Consider the following 22160-nt stretch of genomic DNA (forward strand, 5'->3'; position numbering starts at 1 on the left):
TGCGTTTTTTTTTTTAAAAAAGTTATCAAGCTCTTAAAAAATCACCCGATACTACTAACAATTGGACCGTTCTGAAGAAAGCAATCGCCCAGAAGCGGCCAGCTTTCAATACTTTCACCCCACACACCTCAAGAGCTTGGTTCAGAGGATTTTATGTATCCACTTTATAGTCTGTATCTGACACCAAATGTTAACAGAATATGCAGTGACTATTTCTGTGTTCAACAAGGTTGATATTGCACTTCGGCAACAGGTGGGCACATGCTTGTGTAAAGTTTTCTATCAAATCGCGACCCTCACACAAGGAAGTATCTCAATTATATGCCAGCTAGTAAACCTGAGGTTTAAAGTTAAAGAATTTAAAATATTTGTTGTAGCGCGATGTTGTAAACTCGGCTATAACCGAGTAAGCGGTGTCTACGCCGATAAAGTAGAAGAAGTATACCCAATACAACTTTTTCGCCATGAAAAAATATCTGTCAAACTCTAAATTAGATATAAATTTATCACTTAAACTCTGTAAAGCAATCATTATTGGTCTAATTCGATTTGAGAACGGCTTAGGGAATAGGAAAATCCTCGAATCCCAACACGAAATTATAAATTAATAAACTGAATTCTCTAGAAACATTTGTCCAATGCTTCGGGTTCTACGATGAAGATCTGGAACACATACCATATATTGGTTGTTCAAACGACATTCTTAAAATCCGCTACCCAAAATTTGAACCTTGCATCAATTCAACTTAGTTTAGTCTTTCGATAAAATCCTCGGTTTTTATATAACTGAAAATCGAAATGGGTAGATTCTTGGGTTGAAAAACTACAACTATGGATGAGAATTGAGTCTTTTTTCAGTTTTCTGTAGCAAAAATTAATGTGATTTCCAAATTTGTTCAGTAATGCATAGTTTCCGGAGAAAAACTGTCTGGAAAAAGCCAGTTTTCTTTTTCAACAATAACACGCGAACCCTTTTCTTTCTAAATTTCATTTATTGGCACTTAGATGAGCCCTTCTTCTCAATCGAGCTGAAGACGTAGACATTATTTTAACGAAGTAGAGAGCCTGGCAGACTTTAGCTGCCTTTAAATGACAGAAGGGCTTCGTGAAAAGCGTCTTTAGCCAGACATAAGTAACACCATTATTGACTGCGATGGAGTAACATTCTCAAAAATGAAAAAGATGCCGCGAAGTGAGAGTACGAACCTTTTACCAATTACCACATCTTTCGAAGAGAAAATTTGTTGCCGAATCGCTGCAAGTTTTCACTTATCAAACTCTTGGTTGAATGTGTATGAGTATCGCCTAGAGCAGCAAAGTGCCTGATGTTCGGGTGGCTCCTAATCACTTACTTGCCGCACACTTATAGATTGAAATTTTAAGAGCAACAAAAATGTTATCCACTTTACTTCAGTCTCCTGCAACTGCACATTTCACCTTTTCATTTCAGCAATTTTTGTGCAAAAGCAATAACAACAAATTCAACAAAGCCATTAGATGCTTGCTCGCCTGATTAGATAAGCTGAAGCTTTTAAGGCTTTAGCCGATTATCGAGAAGCACTCATATTTTTCCGAGAATTTCAAAGGCGAGCAAACCATTACATATGATATAAATGTGTGTGTGTGTGTGTGTGGGAAGCGTGTAATCACACATGCATGTAATCGCATACCTATTTGTATATTACTTGGGTGTGTTTATGTGTGCGTTAATTATTTAAAATTTTTTCGGTCTGTTTTCTCTGTTGCTTGCTGCTTCAATTTGCTACGCCTAATATTTTACCTTCTTTTTCTTGTAATGAGAAAACTCATGGCTATGCTTATGCACAGATAACGTGATAACCGCTTGCGAGTATGCGTGTACACGTGAGTAGATGTGAGTGTGTTTGCGAGTGCTTTTGTGCAACACTGCCTTAGGTGCGGCTTTAGAGTTTTCTATTTTTATACCCTGAACAGGGTGTTCTAAGTTTGTCACAAAGCTTGTAGCACCCCGAAGAAAGCCTTGGAGACCTTATCAAAAATGTATACGTATGTATATATAAATGATCAGCGTGGCCAGCTGAGCCCACTGCACCATATCCGTCCCACCTCTAAATATGTCAAGTCTCTCATTTTTTGAAGTATCGCTCTGAAATTTTGCGCACGTTCTTTTCTCCCCAACAAGCTGCTTAGTTGTGAGAAAAGGCAATATCGGACTACTATAGCATACAGCTGCCATATCAACTGAGTGATTGGAATCAAGTGCTTGTATGGAAAACTTTTTTAGTTGAAAAGATATCTTCACGAAATTTGGCACGGATTATATTCCAAGACTTAGGCATAATCTGCGAAAAAACTGTTCAAATTGAATCACTATCGCATATAGCCGCCATACAAACTGAAATATCGGAATCAAGTGTTTGTACGGAAATCGTTAACATTTCATGAGATATCTTCAGAAAATTTAACATGGATTATTTTCCAAGCCAAAAGTACAATCTCCAAAAAAATTATTCTGATCGAGCTGCTATATCATATAGCAGAAGAACTTTTTTACTTGACAAGATACATATCTTTACGAAATTTGATATGGATTATATTCCAAGACTCGGGTACAATGTCTGAAGAAATTATTTATATCGGACTACTATATCATATAGTTGTCATACAAACAGATTAGTCAAAATTAAGTTCTTATAGAGAAAAATTGTTTACTTGACAAGATATCTTCACGAAATTTGGCATAGATTATTGGTCAATCACACACAATCTCTGTATAAATTGTTCAGATCGTATGACTATAGTTTGTAGCTGCCATACCAATTTACCGATAAAAATCAAGTTCTGTGGAAAAAGTTTGTATTCGTGAGGGGTGTTATAGCTTCGCTGCAAACGAAGCAAAGTTTTTTTTTGTGTTTTTGCGGGTTCAGTTTTTTTTTTGCCGTTGTTTTTGCGTTCATTTCATTTCTCACGTGTTCTGCCGCATGACCTAACTATTTGTTCGTTACATTTTTTCAACGCTCCTTCTTTTATATTTTATTTCACATTCTAATTTTTTTTTGGTGATTTTATTGTTGCACGCTCCATGTGTCCATTCGACGTTGTTGTCCCATTTGTTAAACGCCCCGAAGTCAAGTTGAAAGCTCATTGCATGCGCTGAGCGGGGAGGAGTAGCCAAGCACACTACTCCAGCGAGTGCGTATGGCTGTGTGTGTGTGTGCTTGAGCTAGTATTTATTGCATGCCGCCCTGCCTACATACCGAATTGTGTGCATTCGTGCTACAAACCGACAACTGTTTGTCTACGCTCGCCAACTCCCTTTTGTTGACCATTGTCATTAGGGTTCTCTGTATGTTAAGTGGCTGTGTTTTTCTGCTCCGCACTCGCTCGCTGTAAACTAACTGAACCATTTGGTTGGTGGCACAACCCTTCGGTTTCCACACAACGCAGTGCTGCCAAATAAGCGCACACCCATACATACTCATATGCTTACATACAACATACGTGTATGTATATTTCGCGTATGCATGTGTATGTGTGTGTGTGCGCTTCAACAAAACATGCTCCTTTTAGTAGGTGTGTCATAACATGCTCTAGATAGAAGTACAAACAATCTCACCAACATGCACACACACACACACACACACACATAAGCGTAAGCAGGCGCATTTAGCAAGCATATAAATCACTAATGAACAAACACGCAGCAAGTTAACAAACAAACTGGCACACACACACACCTACACATGTGCACCTAAGCAAATGGTATTTATTGCAAAAGGGTGAAATTATTCTATTAATACTGTAATCTGATTAATTGAGAGCTTGCTGTTTGCAGAGGCAAGTGTTTTTAACACAAAAAATTCCGCATTCCACAACTACCAACACCCAGAAACGCACACACACACATACATAAATATATATTTATATACAAGGAAGCGCCTTGCATAATATTCAAGTGCTTTTGTACTTCTGTTGTTGTTGTAGCGAAAATCCCCTCTAATAGCCAACTTAAGTTCAAAGAGCAGGGTGCTTGTGTGTGTGTGTGTCCCGCTGTGCGCGCGTGCAATCCTCAAGGCAAACGCGCGATTTACTAAACAAACATCACAAGTTTCAGCCTGGGCGTTGCTGGGGAATACCCGCTAATAATTTACCGTGAGTCACCATTTCTATTTAACCCTCTTAGCCGCTCCTAACCCCCCACTTAGCCAGCTGCAATGGCTGCCACGCAACGGGATAGCCACAAACTATCAGCACACAAAACGACCTGACAGTTATTCTAGTAGTTTTTGTTGTTGTTGTTGTTAAGCCTTAGTCAACATACATTAAAGGCCAAACTTTGCTTCGCTTGAGTAATTGGCATATTATAATACATAATTAAATTCACTTGCTTATGTGTGTGTTGGGGTTATCCACAACTTTGCCTTGGCGTAAAAAAATATTCTTCATATTTAAGAGGCATTAATTTCACGTTTGACTGCTTTCACCTTTAATGCAAATTATATCGTTTTGCACGATCCTGCTTTGGTTACTGCACGGGGATTTGCTTTCTAACGGGAGGTTAAAAGTCTATTGAAAACCTCTTAGCTAACTGATTTTATAAACAATTTCCGCCGAGCGATTTTGGAATATTAATGCTAATTGTTACACAATTATAATTATAACAGCAACAGCAGTCATAAAATAATAATAATTTTACCATAATAATGTTATGAGCACCAGTAAAAATAACAACAATAATAACATAAACTCGATTAAGACACTTCAATGACATTTCACAACAAATTCTGCACTTACGCTTGAAAATGCGTTTAAAATAAGCGAATTTCAGCTTTGATGCAGCAGATTACTCTAACATAATAATAAGCGTAAATAAATGCGTTTAATGAAATTCAAAATTGTATGCCCCTGTTTTATGTTAAACTTATTTTAAGGCCACACATGTTTTACGTGCTCTCATCTTTTCAGCCAATTTGTGGGAATTTCATAAGTCAGACGTCACCTAGCGGCTGCTTTGAATTAATCAACAGTATTTCCATGTCAGGTAGTCATTTAGGGTAGTCATTAGGGATATATATTTTTTTCTATACTATTTTTGTAGTACGATTTATCAGATCTGGAGAAAACGGCGAATGCGATATATGATTTCGGAGCACAATTCATACATTTTGACCTCATTTTCTGTGACATATGACATGGTGCATTGTCTTGGGTAAAAATCGCTTTCTTTTTGGTCCAATAGCGGCCGTTTTTCGACAATTTCGTTCTTCTAATGGTCCAAAAGCGCTACGTAGAAGTCGCTGTTCATAGTTTTTTTTTTTTCAAAGGAGTCAATAAAAGTTATTCCGTGGGCATACCATATACAGATGCCATAACCTTGTCAGCCGACTGTTGCGTGTTCCCAGCTTTGGAGCGGGATCATCGTGTGCAGTCTTCTCGAATGACTGTCGATTGCAGTGAAATGATGGAGCTATGCCTCATCCATTGTAGCATCTTGGTACAAAAATACGTTTTTATTACAGTTAACAAATCTTCAAACACATCATGAACTCATTGTGTTTTTTTTTTTTGTGGTAAAAAGTGAGCTCGCGGGTCTTACTTTGCACAGAGCTTTTCCATACCCAAATATTCGTGAATGAAAAAATGTACTATGAACGTTAATAGCTTTAGAATGCTTGTCATCTTGAACAATTTCATTTAAAATTATTTTGTTGACCTTTTTGATGTTTTCATCGGTTACAACTTATTTTGGGTCAACTGTATTTTTCCTCCTTAAAATATTTTATCAACACGTAAAATTCCTTTTTATCCTTTTTTTCGCAGTAACACTCAAAATGATATAATTCACAAACTCATGATCCGACAGTTGTCAAATTTACCCATGCGTCTTTTGAAGATTAGACTTAACTAAAAAGCATGTACATTTAATACTAACAGACCATTTTTGTGTCAGGCCAGGGCTCATTACAAACAACTTCAAGATATGCTTCATATTTGCTGAGTTCATACATCTGTGGCAATAATTATTTAATTTTTGCATGTACCAATTACTCTTGGTCATGCTTATTTTTTTTTTTTTGTTATTACAGTACTATATATACATTTTATTTTAAATTTGGTTAACAAAGTCGATACTCAAGCAAATTGTGTACATAAATTAGTTAGGGAGAAACCACATGCGGTATAAGAATTAGTTCTAACTTTGACGATCCTTTTCTGTAAATCTCAACTAATTCATAAGCTGTCTTGGATTTAGAACATAAGGGATCGAATAAACTACAAACTTGCATTGAAAGCCTGTGCTATCATGGCCTCTGGTGAATGCGCCATTGTGCTGCGCTTCTTTCATGGAGAGAGTATTCTTTTCTTTTCACAATGGCTTTAGCCTGATATAAACAATGGAAATCAAAACCTGGTACCGTTGGAGATAGCGGTTATGCAGTCAAAAATGATCCTTTTAAACGCAACCGCGTTGGCTCATTGAAAAAATTTTGAAACCTCGCATGTCTAAAGCCGCTCTTTCACATATTGGTTGAAGCTTTCATTTAATTTATTAAAAACTAAAATAACCAAATAAAAATGCAATAAAATACCAAACAAGTGCTTGTTAAAAGGTACATTGCATTTAATGCGCTGCACTTACGCCAGCTGTCAGTTGCTTGGCGCAGAGATTCCTTCACTTTTAAGCATTTACACTGGCAATGCCACTAAGCTTAAAAGCTTCTCAAGTGCGAATAAAAGGTTTATTATTGACGCGTATAAGCCAGTTTGTGTGGTACTGGCGGCTGATGACCAGCGTTGAATGGTGACATTAACAGGAGTTTTGTTTCCAAGCGCCTACACACACACACACACACTCTCTCTCTCTCCGTTAACTGCGACATATTTTATAGAAATTTCAGTAAAAGTTGACTGCATATTTTATGCTGGCATATTATAAATAACAAAAATAAAAAGCAAAATACTTTTATAGTTTTAGTTGTTGCAAGTTGTTTTTGTTTTTTTGTGACGTAAAAACTGCTGCTGCAAGTTTTTCAGTTGTCAGATTTGTGCACATTTTTAGCTGCGTTTACTTTGTTTTGCTTTTAAATGTGCATCGAGATTTCTCGGCGTTTATCCTTGACAGAGAATATTAAAAATCGCAAGGGCGTTCCGCTTTTTTATTGTATTTTTTTTTTCTTCTTCTACCTATAAAAGCTCTGCGCTGGCATATGCATCACCACGTTGTAATAGTTTTATTTGCTTGTAATATTTTTTTCCCACTTTTTATTGTTTTTATTTTCGTATTGCTTGCTTTTGTTTTAATTCGCTTTCGTTTGGGGTTTTCCGATTTCTCTTTGGCGCTTTTATTCTACTTTTGTTGGGTCGGCTGGTGTTTATGTGCCATTGCCAGGCGGTTGATTGTGTTCTGCCGCTTAGTTGTGCACTTTTGTTCAGTTGAGCAGTCATCATGTCACCTCCTCTGCGTCTGCCATTTTCTGCCATGGCGACATTCAGCTTGGCATTGCGTTGCGTTGTTGTTTGTTAAATGAAGTGTGCCTGCCACATTAATGTCCACATGTTTCAAGTGTACAGAAGAACACATAAAAAACCCATACACATGTGCCCATGTGAATATTGTGTGTAATGTATGCGTATTATACAAACAAACATTTACGTTTTCATAAAAGTGCGCACTAGCTGCTTTTAACGGTACATATGTATATAAACACGTACATTCTTATTTATACGCCAACGTGGCGCTAAGTGCGAATAAATATTTGTGCAAATGTATACATACACACCACCGTAGTCATGCTAACCATTTCGTGTGATGTCGCGTATACGCCTAGGCGCACAATACTAGTTTGCCGCAAAATAGTACGTATACGCACTGTAGTTCGCATTTAAATTTATGTCCTTATGTTTATGGATACACACATACGCACATGCATTTGCTGGTGTGTGCTTACGCTTCTAGTCATCTTATGCTAAATAAATTTTTCCATGTTTAGTTAAGCCATTTCATATTTTATGCAGCAAACTTCAACTGGGTTCCTAAATATTCCTTATATGTATGTATGTAAAAATTTATGTATGCACTCACATACTTACATAACATTACTTCTATGAATACAATATGATTGGAGACTACATTACTCTAAAATTATAATAATGAAGTTAGAGCTCATTTATATCTACATGCATACAAATATATATGAAAACATATTTAGAATTATAAACCGTACTTAATCTTAAGCGCTTCAATATATGTATGTAGAGTGAGAAAGTGAGTGAGAGAGAGAGGTGAGAGTAAATTTTTATTTCGATCCTGCTCATAATAATATATTTGAAATTCAATTCAAAACACCCTCTGGTAAGCCCGCTTTTCTTTCTTCATTTCCATATAAAAATTGTGAAAAAGTACAATTTCGTGAAAAAATTGTCTTAAATAATTTAAACTATGATCTTAAACCTAATTATTCCAACTAGCTAAAACAATAATGAATTAAATCAATCGTACTTTTTTTATACCTATATATTAGTAGTAAGAGTGGGTAACTTCAAATAAAAAATTGTTATACAATGTTTCAAAGATTTAAAAATAATTTTTTGAAGGTTGCCATAAAGCATTTAAATTTATAAAGGATATACATATATAGTAGTAAGACTAGGTAATTCCAAATAAGAAATAGTTAATAGTTAGGATTTTTAAGTCGAAAAAATGTATCATATAAATAATCAATGAACTGAATATGCTTTAGAAATAGTTAAAAATAATTTTGTGAAGGTTGCCACCCTTTTAGTAATTTCAATTCAATAAAAATTATAAAGTAAGCAAAGTGTTTGAATTTTTGGTTGGTTTCTTTTCTATGTCGATATTTTAGGGGAAGTAAGACTGGATAATTTCAAATTAAAAAAAGTTATAGAGTTGCCACATGTTTAAAAAAATTTAGTCGGAAAAATGTATCATATAAAGAGCAATTAACTGACTATACTTTACAAAAAGTTAAATATAATTTTATGAAGGTTGCCACCCTTTTAGTAATTTCAATTCAACAAAAACTAACAAGTAAGCAAATTTAAAAAACAAAGACATTTACTTATTAGTTTTCAAAAATTTGTAATAAATAAACATATTATAACTTAGGGGTGTTGTCATCTTTTGAATATTTTTTCTACAACTTATATAATATTGTTAAGAAAGATTTGTTTCCATAATATTTCAGAAAATGGTTGCGTTGGGAAGAACTCATTATGGAAAGTATTTCTTTTTTTTGTTCAGAAACTTAACTTCACCGGTTTTTTTTTAGAAACATCGACAGAATTCAATTAGAAATGGCTTGAGGTACAAGAACTTAACGTTAACATAATTTTATATGGTTTGCCACCTCTTGAAATCCAAGTCTGTTTCACATGGATCACCCTGTTGTCACTTATCGTTGAAGGACAATTTTTGTGTCAAAACATTTTCACAGTCATTGTTTCATATCTTGAGTTTCTTTACAAAAAGCCAGCCAACACATACATACATGTGCACATATACAGTTATACAAATGAATATGTATTTATAATTGTACATACCTACGTTGGTATGATTATTTGTGTATTTAATGACACACAAGTTCGTCTCTTCGAGGTTGCTTACAAACACACAAATATACACATCAACACACGCATATTTTTGTTTGTATGCCTTCCCTTTTGGTACGTCAATTGTTATGCTATTTGTATAGGTCAAGCGCGTCTGGAGCATCATACATTTTTAATGTCCTTTCGCATCGTTTGTTCTTTTCAATTTCACTGCTCAGGGGTATTTTATTTCATTTTTGTATTTTTTATACATTTCCCTTTGCTGTTTGTGCTATTTTTACTTTCTGTGCCGCTTTTTCCATCTTTACTTTACCCTAGTGAGTGAGTGCAAGAGAGAGAGTGATAGTGAGAGTTTAAGCGGGGGAGTTGGAAAAATAACAAAAATCACGCAAATAACTGTTTGCTACATAAAGACTTTCACGCAAGTGAACTTTCTGCGCATATTTAAGCAGTGTGGAGTGGTGTACACACGCATACATATGCATACATAGTGGGGATTATAAACAAACCTACGCATATACATATTATATTAAAATTGTCATATGTATGAACTGAAAAAGATAGGCATGTCTTCGCGCATGAAAGCAAGTGTGTGCAAATAAATATATATGCATGAAAACTAGGGTGATCGTTATATTCCAAGTTGCGTCTTATACCTTGAACAGGGTATATTAAAAAATAGTATACAAACTGACCGAACAAAATCAAGATAAATAAGTTCCAATACCCTTTTACTCTATTAGAAATGAATAGAAATATGAATGTGTTTTTTTTTTTTGTAAACGGTTCCTGAAGATTTAGTATTAAAATTTATTTTCAATTCAAATCGTGCTTAAATTGTTTAGTTTTTCATATATTTAACATTGGATTTTTTTTATCTTTTGCAACAAATTTTGGATCTCCAAAAAACTGATACGTTTGAAAAAATTATATTCTAATTCAGAATTTCTTGCTCTACAAGAAATGTATTGATGTACATTACATTATATGTACATATCTACATGTGATTCATACATTCTGTGTTGCTCATACGACGTGGGGTTCTGTATACATGAGTAGCTGAAAACTTGAAAGAGAGTGGTTTTATGGAAACATAATTGAAACTTTTTTGTAGAGCATTAAATTTTTTACAAGGATATTAGATCTCTAAAACGTAGGTTTACTTATTTAAGGGAGGGAATAGCGTTTCCAGATAAAATGGCTTTTTTTGCGAATTTATTGCTTAATAAGGATTGAGTAATTTTACTCGGACACTTTTGATAATATAGGGTAACTTCACTTTTTTAATTCATTAGCTTTAGACGAGTTTTCCTCAAAACTACTTTTGCACAGTTCGTGCTCACTGTCATTTCAAGATTCCGATTCATTTCGAACTTTGTACACATTTTTGACATATAAAATACCGCCCCTCAACGGTTAGTTTTTTTTGTTTTCTTACATTTCTACCCACAATATGGTGGAATTTTTTAGTGGAAAATAACAGTTTACACTTTAAATGGTCTCCCAATTATAATTTGACTACTTTTTCTTGGCTTTATATTTTCGGATAATTTATGCTTATGCTTCAATATATATTACCATATGTTGTCAAAAGTGGGCTTAATAAAGTACAAAAGGTATAAACAAATTTACTCAATCCACATTAAGAAAAAAATTCGCAAAGAAATATTTTTTTATCTTGAACTCCCAACCCAGTGATTCAGTTTTATCAAAAGCACAAGCCTACCGATGATACAAAACCTTCAAAGACGGTCGAGAGATCGTTGAAGACATGCCTCGTTCTGAACGACCTTCAACCTCTTCAACTGATGAAAATATTAAAAGAATGAATAATATTTTTTCATAATGAATTTGTTTAGGCACGGTTTAAATTGAATTGGAAAATAACGCACACCCTAACGTGTATACATATATAAATATAAATACCAGTATATATTTATGTACATATTCTTTAATATTATGTATATATTATAGTCTGTCTGTTTGTATGTTTAATAAAAGTAAAAGGCAAAATAAATACCAGTCACTGTGTTGGCAAGTAATTTATGTGACACACTGCCTGATATATCACGGCGGCAATTTCGATTCTCACCTGCTCTGTAGTGCCTCAACTTTTGCCGTCTACTTGAAGTGCCTGTCAGCCAGCTTTATTGCGTCAATTATACATTTCTTCTATGCGAACATGTGTATGTGTGCGCGTGTGTAATTTAGTCGTGCCACTGCTCACTCATCTGTGCAACACACTGACTGCCAAGCAATTTGAGGAATGTTCTTTGCCGTATGCTTCGTCGATGCAGAGCGTGTTATGTGCGTCTGCTCTGGTATGTTACGGCCATTTTTGTGTGATCATTGTAACTTTTGTTGTTGTTGCTTTTGTTATTGTTGCTGCATGCCTACTTTGTTTCCACTGTTGTAGCGATTGTGTTGTGAGCATAGCTGCTTTGGCCTGCATGCAGCGGAGCAACAACCACAACAATGGGGCTAACAAAAATTCCAAACAACGCAGCAAAGCTGCAAATCTGCCACGTTGCACACGCACACACATACATATATATTTAGATATTTTCATGGCAACAGGCAAATTAGCAGCATGCCAGCATCAACATTGCACGGCTGGAAGCGATTTTGGCACTACGCCGCCGTTAACATTGCATAAATCCCAGCAACGCGTAAACAAATCCGATTTTTCTCCAAACTTGGATTTAATAAAACGCTTTTTCGCCACATGAGCGATGTTTACGCAATTGCAATATACATACATCTATATGTATGTATGTAACATTTTTGGTTGAGAGAAAATAACATTTACTACGTTTATGACACGTACAACAAATAAAAGTTTATTAACTCATCGGAATTTTTCACAAAAATACGCACGTATTTTCACACCTACACATACATACATACATGTATCTATATACTCTCGCATATATGTATTCCTCATACCGCATCCACTTCGAGCTCTGCGCTAAGCTTTCAACTCGTTCTTTGCGCTTTTGCCTATGAGACTGACAATTCATTTACGCATTCTGCACTGCTTCAACTTCTATTCAAGCAAACATACGCACACGCACACAAAGTCGCTCAAACATACCTATCTACATACATCGTTAGCAATCAACTCGCTTCTGTATGCTCAAATATAAACTCGTAGATATACATACGTACATATGTACCTACGCGCCCACGTATTCATAAATTTTCCTACCCACTGAAATGTGAGTTAAGTCAGCTTTTCAGTTCTGCAGTTCATCAGTTACCAATTCCTATTTTCCGGCTGGCAGCTTGCAGCTCGCTGCTCGCCATGCACAAATTTCTAACTTTATGCCTGTGAAATTTCGCGTTATGCCATACTCCGTCTTCTTGCTTTTTCAATTTTTGCATGCATACAACACACATACATTCGCACACATATCGTGTGCAGCTATGCATGGTATACGCGATTATTAGGGGCGTTCTCAATATACCGAAGAGCTTAGAAGTATTGGACCTGAAATATTTGTTGGTGTGCTTGGGTCTTTGGTTGAAGGTTTACTGACTTTACTAGTCTTCCTTGCGTTGAATGAAATTTAGTAAAGAAATTTAGAAATTCAAAGTAATTCGTATACTAGGTAAGCCTTGCAGAGTAGCCAATCGAACACACCACTGGTATAAATCATATAAGCTGACACAATCACATAAACATGTTGTCTTAAAATTGTTTTCATAATCACTGCATTAGAAAAAGTTCATTCTCGAAAAATATAACCGAAAAAATTTAAGCAATTTATTGCATCAAATAATAGTCAATTGAAAACTTCTCTAAAATATATTTTAAAAAAATACAAAGAACTGCCAGTATTTGAATCAGTGGAACTCTCTGACAAAGATGCAGCCATGTGTAGAAGTTCCCGCAAAAGAGGAAAGCTCTTTGAGAGTTATTCAGTGTGGAAGTGGTCAGAAGCGATTCTTTTGCAGTTCACGACTTTCGGTCTTAGACTAAATATCTCCCCTATCGTTGTGCGCTGTGTTTGGGATCCATCACGTAAAACAACACCCCAATGAAAAGTAAGCTATAACCGCGTTAGCGTTGTCTACGCCAATAAAGAAGCTCTCAAAACAATGCCAAGCCAGGCACTTAACATATTTTTACACTTACCGCCAACAGATTTGTTCTGGAAGCAAATGCAAGCGAAGTCAGCTCTTAGACTGACGGAATCTTTTCTTTCGCGTTTATTTTCATTACCACAAATTTCCAAAATCCTACAGAGTTGAATCAACCCAATATTACCTTCTCTTCCATAGAAGAGTGGAAAAAGTTCGAGTTAGGGTCGCGCATTCATACGGATGGCTCTAAACTAGATAACCGAGAAGAGGTGGTGCCTTCTCTGCTAAACTAGATACCACAGTCGCCTTCCGTCTACAAGATCAGTGTAGTGCAATGTCCTAACTTATCGTGAGCTCGCTATTTGAACCCAGAACATAGTGATATCTCAGGGAACTGTAAGGCAGCTGAATTAGCCAAAACAGGTCACAGCCTATAATTCGACAATTTTTAAGCCTTTGGCTGCTTGCAGATATCTAATCGACCAAGATGTTATAACAAGCGGGCAAACGTTGCAAGAATGGAATATCACCCGAATATGCCTAATGTTAAAATTTAAAAGGAATGATATAATAACTGTAGCACGAATACTAGCAGGGCACTGTCTAACAGCCAGACATAGCAGTAGACTAGAAACGCCTTATAACGACCGTTTTAGAAAATGTTAGGGGGTAGAAGAAGAGTAGAATATCAAACAAGTTATTTGCGATTCTAGAGCTGTACATAGGAAAAGAATCCTTCTTAACTATCGGTCGAGGGTTTCTTGACGACGTCTTGGAAGTTGCTCAGATAAATCTTTTGACGTGGATGAACTTCAACATAAGCACGTGATGCTTCAGAGAGGATCTATTAGAGTGAAGGGATTTTAGTCCCGTTGGCATGGGTCGTGAGGCAGCCAGTCTACCGACATACCTAATTCTTCATTATAAATTTTTTTCATTCCCTAATGCTCGGCATTTAAATCCGTTTTTAAAGGATATAAAGAATTGTATATTTGCAAAACATATTGGAAAGAAACACTTGAACAAAATGTTTACAGCAAGCTTATTAATAACCCTAATGCACATAGATACACCGTCGCTGTGTAAGTATGGAGTACCCACAAACTAACTAGCTTCATTTTTTTTCGACTTTATATTCTCCGAACCAACGCTATTATGGCGCAACGCATTTGTTGTGAAGTTGTTTTTGCCAATTTCTCCTGACGGCAACGGCAACGGCAACGGCAGTCGCAACAGCCCAGACCAGCAAGGTAACAGCAACGAGTCCGCAAGTCTGGTTCACGCCAACAGGCACTCTTTGTATAATTTAGTCATAGCAAAATTTTTGCTCTTAAGCTTCTTGCCATCGGAATTGGGAAAATTTTTTCGGAGTATTCCCCACACTCGCATTCCTCTCCGCTTCCAGTTTACCTCATTTATTTGGTTATGCAGCTGGCGCATAAAGTTATGCCGCACACATACACGCGCACGCAGGGGAACAAGCAAGCAGGTACAAAGTCTTAAGCAACGTGAATGAAAAATCAAGAGGTAAGAAGAAAAAAAGAAAAATTCTAAAAATTAAAAATAAAATTACAAAGCCGAACAAAGTAAAGAACAACAAAGTTTGGAAGTAAGTTTGTGAGCAGGAGTTCTCCCAAAGTACTTGTACCTCTTCATATCTTTGTAACTTATTTCTATTCTCTTTGCATACACATACAAGCACTTCTTACAAGTGTTTGCTTGGGTGTGTTTGTTATTGATGTGCCGTTACACACTCACTTATGTTTGTTGCTCTTAATAAATTCATTATTGTTTTCGGAAACTTTTGACACAATCTCATCCTCATACTCTGGCTATTTCTTTTCGGCAATGTTCTCATTGTACGCACACATTTACAATCCTATATATGCATGCATGTGTGTGTGCATACTTCCGCTTATGTTGTAAATTCATACATTTTGGTGGTGTAACTTTCAAAATTCATTAAAAGGATTTATAACCACGGGCAATTTAGCATTGATTCAAGCAAATATTTTTTAGTTATTTTTAATTGAAGATTTATTGTGAATTTGTGAAACAGAAATGTTTGAATTGCCATTTGTGCTTGAAGTATTCAATTGATAAAAGAAAAACATTTGCCAGTTCAGATTACTGAAGGTTTCTAATATTTGATGACCCATGTTCCATTCCATGTTTGTTTAAAAAAAGCCGAAGCAGTTCCGAAGTTAATTTGGCATTACTACCGCACTAACTTAACCTACATATATCGCCAAATATTACAGTATATGAAAAATTATTTAAAAAACAAAAATAAATTTCTTAAAAATCGATTTGTATAATATTTCAAAGGAATTATAATAAGAACTGAAATAAAAGAAAAAGTATAAAATAGGCACGAAGAAAACTTTGAGCATGGAAGCAGAAACAGTGGAGTTACCGATTATCGAATTTCTTTTAGGTGTGTCCCTAGTGTGATCGCCAAAAAACATAATTTTGGAGAATTTTTTAATATCGTATTTTATTTTTAGCGAGCAACCAGAAAAAAATACTAAAAACAGGTCTACGATTGTTAACAAAAAATAAAAGTGGCAATTTTTGAAAGATATTGCAGAATTTTGTTCAATGGTGATATGATTTTTTGTCGGCTAAAATTACATTTTTACACAAACAAAAAAATAAAAATAAATAAAAACTATCGAATGATTTGGCTTTTAGTTATAGTTTAGGTAGGCTGATTGGCCTGAACGTAACCACTTTAAAAAGCTGCTACTCAAAAAATATTTTAAATATTAATTTAAAATTTTAGTCTGGTATTTTTAAATCAAGCCTGGAAAAAAATGTAGAACTTTCACATTACGTTCTTTATGTCCCTCAATGAACAGTCGATAACATGTCTCTTATACACATCTAGATGTGTATAAGAGACAGGATATATATTATTAAATGATTTATTTATAATCGTAGCTAGATTATTATTTAATTGTTCCAACATATTCCGAAACAACAAATTTTTTCCACTCAAAATATTCAACTTTGTCTTTTTGCGACAAGTTTTCCTTCTTTAAATATAAAGAAAACTGTATTTTGTCGGCAGAAGTGGTTTTCAACATTTAAGACGAAAAGCGTCATTGGCGCTCAAAAAAATTTTTCAAAATGTTTAAAAAGAGCCAGTGAAGAAATGAAATGTCATATGAATTGAAGTGAAGAAACCTTGAAAGATAGTTTTGTATGTCAGAAGAAAACCTGGAAGTAAAGTTGCTTAAAGCTAAAAAAATAAGTCGTTCTTGCATCGGATTGTGTTTGGTGATAAAAAATGGATCTATTACAACGATTCTAAATGCAAAATATCCTATGTGAAACCTGGCCAACCACACAGATTAACGTCAAAGCCGAATGTCCATGACGCCTGGGTAATGTTCGGTATTTCGTGGTTCAGAAAGTTAACGGCTAAGAAGTTTCATCTGCCTTATACTACAGACCTTGTCTCTTCTGATTAGCATTTATTCCAGTCGATGCAGAGCACTTTCACTGGAAAGCGAATCCTAACAAAACAAGGTGTCAAAGATTTATTTACTTCATTCCTGGCCACCAATCCGACGCTGTTCTTTTAGAATGAAATCCACAAATTGACAGTAAATATCGGATTTTCCAACAGGGATAATATATCATGATTTTGTAATATTTTTTTTTTTTAATTTTACTGAGTAATGTTTACAAACCACAACCTGGCAGATTTTGAGAAAGGAGTTGTGCTAGCATGCGTATAAAATTATTCTCACTCGAGAACTGCAGCCATTAGACTACCGTAAATGCCGTGAGTTTGTTGAATTTGCCTCGAAACAACTTGAAAAAACGATTTTTTCTCCAATGAGTAATGCGGCAAATAAACAAAACTGTCCATTCTAATGCGAAAAAAATCTACAAATTATTTATGAAAAACCATTACATTCGCCTAAATTGACAGTTCGGTGTAGCTTTTGGTCTGATAGATTCATCAATTTGACATTGAATGGCGTCAAAGAAATTGTTATTTAACACCATTCGACTACTTCTTGTGGAATTATTTGCAGTCATTGTCCTTTATCAATAGACCAGACTTTTTCAATCTTTTGAAGACAATATTGTACAAAACTTCAGTTGAGCAATACTTTGAAGTGATGCATTTGTACCTCCAACAACCACTTAAGTGAGATCATGAGTGTTAAAACTATATAATAATTATAACTACAACTCCAGTTATTTATGCCTATAAAACATGCTGAGCCCCATTATTTCATAAAACCTAACTTGATTAGTAGCCACATATATCAATTATAATAAATAGTTACTTATATGTATGTATGTGTGTTGTTTGCATTTCAGGTGATGAGAACTCGCATGTACATGCCATTCTCACCAGCGACAATCTGCTCGATGGCACCATCGAAACGGTCGGTGAACACTACTATGTGGAGCCAGCGCAACGCTATTCAAGCGAGTTGCCCGCATCGGGTGTGCACAGTGTCATTTACAAAGTCAGTGATGTGCAAATGCGCAAGTCGGCCGCAGCCGAGCACTGCGCTAGTGAACGACTGCGACGCGACATGCTACTGAACGATCTGAAGCGACGGAAAGCGGTCACCAACGAAGCGGAAGCGTCAAAGTCGCTAGAGCGTCACAAGCGTTGGCTGCCGGATGAGGTATGTAATTTAAAGAGTAAAACCAATTACCCGAATACTCACTTACTTAGCAACAACACAAAGAACAATGCAGCATAATTGCGCACAATTGACGTGGCATTTTTGACGACGACCCAACTGACATGCTATTGACATTCATCGATTGCACACATTTCATTTTATACGCTTCCATTATTTTATCTTTTCTCTGCACGCAGTTGGCTACATCTAGCGATGACCATCAAAATCCGCCGCTGCCATTGGACTTGGACGTGCCCTACAACGACGACTTCAGCATTTTTGCGGGTGGAGGCAGTCGTGGTCGCTTTCGAGAGCAAGAGCGTGGGAAGAACCGCGAACGGGAACGAGATGCAGATCGGGATCGAGATCGAGATCGTGAAGAGATCACTACAACGAAAAGTGTGACTAACAACAATAACAATAAACATGAGTATAACTATAATAGGGAACAGCAACGAAATAGATATCAGCAATCAGCGACGACGACAACAACAACAACGTGGCGTAATGCAGCCGCTGTTGATAGGGAAACAACCGACAGATACGGCGACCTGCTGCGAAATGTAAATAGTGCCAACAGTGATAACAATAGCAACAGCAATACGAGAAGTGGCAACACTTATGTTCCGTCCCTCATTGTTGCGAATGCGTCCACGCATGGTGGTGGTGCGCAGAATCGCAACATCCTTGTGAACAATTACAATCCTGGCAATAGTTATAGCAATAGCAACACGAACTACAACAACAATAATAACAATAACAACAACAATAACAATGGCTTACGCAAAACCTATGCCAAGCACAAGAATATCATCGTTAGCACTTACAGCAATAAAAACAACAACAACAACAATAATAATAATAATAGCAGCAGCAACAACAGCAATAATCGTTCGTATCCCTATGATTTTGTCATCAACGGCGGTGGCAACCACAACAACAACAATGCAAACAGCAATAATGGCGTCAATTATAACTACAATGACAACAACAATAACAATAACAATCGCTTCGACACGAACAATTTCTTTCAAACGAATTGGTCCACCATGTTCACCAACAACAACAACGATCGTCCCAGTCACAAGACACACGTCGAAATCATAACAAAAAATGGCGCCACCAAAAAGCCGAACATCATCGTGAATAATTATAATCCGGATATTATGCTAGTGCCAAATCCACAAAATCCACACTTCAATAGCATGTTGATGACGAATTTGCTAAGTGGGCGTGGCCGTGATGCTGCGTACGAGACAAATTCGAAGGATAGCGCACAGTCGATGTATGACCGCAAGATCACGTGCATGCTATATCTGCAAGCCGATCACACATTCTTTCAGAAGATGGGTTCCGACGAGGCCAGCATTGAGGCGATCACGCGTCATGTGCAGCGCGCCAATTCGATCTACAAAAATACGGGTGAGTTTGTGCGCGCGCCAAAGGAGCAGTTTTTTATGTGCGTATATAAATAATTGATTTTCTTCCATTTCTTTTAATAAATTTCGAAGATTTCAACAACGACGGCAAGCCAGACAATATAACATTCATGATCAAGCGCATCAAGGTGCATAATATGAACGCGGTCAGGGATCCGAGCTATCGATTTCCGGGCAATTACGGTGTGGAAAAGTTTCTGGAACTCTTTTCAGGTATTCCATATAGAAAATTAGTGTTTGTTATGGTACAATATTTTAGATAATATAAAAATAAGTCTTTCCTATGATCCAATTTTAAGTTCACATATATTACTTACATAGGGTAATCGTTGGGTTATTATTATTATTATTATTACTATTATTATTATTTATTAATTACTATAGCCGTAAGATTAGAAATATAAATAACAAAAAACGAAACTTTGGAATACCAATCGATTCATACAAAATTTATAATACATAATTCCGTGCAATTTTTTTATAATGGCAACACCACTCAAAATATTATATGTAGAAATCTAAAAATATCCATACTAATGGGTTTTTCAATAAGAATGCCACAAAAGTTTTTTTTTAATAAAACAAAAATGGATAGGGATATCAATGAAATTCTTTATTCTTGTGAAAGTACATTCGATGTCATTGTGTATGAAATTCAATATGATGGCCACCACGGACACGCTTGCAGAAGTAGACCCAATTTACGACGGTTTTCAAGCTTAAATCGCCCGATACTTCCGCAATTTCACATTCGATACGAAGTTCATCAATCGCTGCTGGCTTGTTGACATAGACGACTTGACGTTGCCCCACAGGAAATAGTCTAACGGCGTCAAATCGCCCGACCGAGGCGGCCAATTGCCCAGTCAACACGCTCACCAAACTTGGTTTTCAATAAATCGGTTGTGACATTCACAGTGTCGCTTGTGGTGCCGTCCTGTTGGAACCACAAATTTTCCAAGTTCTTATCATCCTATTCGGACCGAAATTATTCGGCTATCATTGTGCGGTAGCGATTCCCATTCAAAGTAACGTGCCGGTCTTGATCATCAAATTTCTGAAATTTTTTCAGAGAGCATTCCATATTTATTTTGCTTGGTATACATTTTGTAAGATTTTCTGTTTTACTTTTGTGAATAAGTGATAACTCTACTCCAAAACATTTTAAAAATACATATGTATGAATCCATACAGGCTTCACAAATACTTTAAGAAACACTTTTTAATACGTTCTGTAATATTTTCAATATTACTTTTATTGGTAGTTGGAAAAAAATATTATTACAATAGATTATTACAGGTAATGAGCGGAGGACTAGTCAAAACTAGGGATGTCGAAATCTAACCGTTTCAGAGAAATTTTCTTCACGGCCTAAAGTTTTAACACTAAGCTAAAAAAAAATTCTTACAAATACGATTATATTTTCGTAACTATATATGTATGTATATATATCGGTTCAACTTCAAATTTTCGGTGAATATTTTCAAATAAATTTTTAGTTGATATATAGGAAAAAAACTCGATTTTTTTCAAATTCACAAGTAATAATGACCTGGATCCGCTCTATCCTATTTCCTATATTGTAGTACTTTTCCTTTGACTTCTTTAAAAATTGTAACTTGTTCCCAAAAACTGCTTATATCCTGAGAACCGATCTGAAAACTACTAAAATACTAACATATACGTACTAAATTTTATACGCAAAGGAATCGTGTCATCTTATTCGATAAGGTTACAATTCCATCAAACAACTTTAAATATAGTTATGATTCTTAAAACATTACGAAATTTAAGATTTTATTGACAAACTTAACCTCTATATATTTTATATATCGATTTGTTTTATTTTCACTAATTTAGAGGAAGATTATGACGCCTTTTGCCTGGCCTACATGTTTACATATCGAGACTTTGAGATGGGAACTCTGGGTTTGGCATGGACTGGTGACCTCAAAAATGCCGGCGGCGTGTGTGAGAAGAATGGGGTAAGTTAAAATATATTTTTTTTAGACAATTTTATAATTTTTATATGTTGAGAAAGCAAATTTAAAATTTCACTATAAGCAAAACTTTACTTTTCGATGAAAAGATGATAAAACTGGCTTTGTTTTCCAGCACTATCGTGGTTCTTTGAAGTCGCTGAACACAGGCATTGTCACGCTACTAAATTACGGTAAACATGTTCCTCCAGCCGTATCGCATGTGACATTAGCACATGAAATCGGACATAATTTTGGATCACCTGTAAGTGCAGTACTTTGAAGTTAATTAGTTATAAAAATTACTTTTAAAATTTTCATAAGAATACATTTTTAAATTTATTTAAAATTCGCAAACCCAAAAAATTATACCACCATAATATATAGTTTCTTTGTTCGCTCCACTTTAACTAATTTCCTTTATGACCTACACACTTTTCATGCTTTT

The 22160-nt window shown here is 35.7% G+C and overlaps 1 protein-coding gene across 1 annotated transcript in view; it reads left to right on the top strand.

Annotated features, from left to right (window-relative positions):
- LOC108967646 overlaps nucleotides 1-22160 on the top strand; it is a 97025-nt gene that overhangs the window by 68004 nt on the left and 6861 nt on the right. Inside the window, exons 4-8 of the mRNA XM_018931204.1 lie at nucleotides 17977-18293; nucleotides 18491-19715; nucleotides 19805-19945; nucleotides 21594-21718; nucleotides 21849-21977. Of these exons, the coding sequence (XP_018786749.1) occupies nucleotides 17977-18293; nucleotides 18491-19715; nucleotides 19805-19945; nucleotides 21594-21718; nucleotides 21849-21977 (1937 nt within the window). The remainder of the gene's footprint in view (nucleotides 1-17976; nucleotides 18294-18490; nucleotides 19716-19804; nucleotides 19946-21593; nucleotides 21719-21848; nucleotides 21978-22160) is intronic.

This window comes from Bactrocera latifrons, unplaced genomic scaffold (genome assembly GCF_001853355.1).
Source record: "Bactrocera latifrons isolate USDA-ARS-PBARC rearing strain unplaced genomic scaffold, ASM185335v1 scaffold_193, whole genome shotgun sequence".
Classification (NCBI taxonomy): domain Eukaryota; kingdom Metazoa; phylum Arthropoda; class Insecta; order Diptera; family Tephritidae; genus Bactrocera; species Bactrocera latifrons.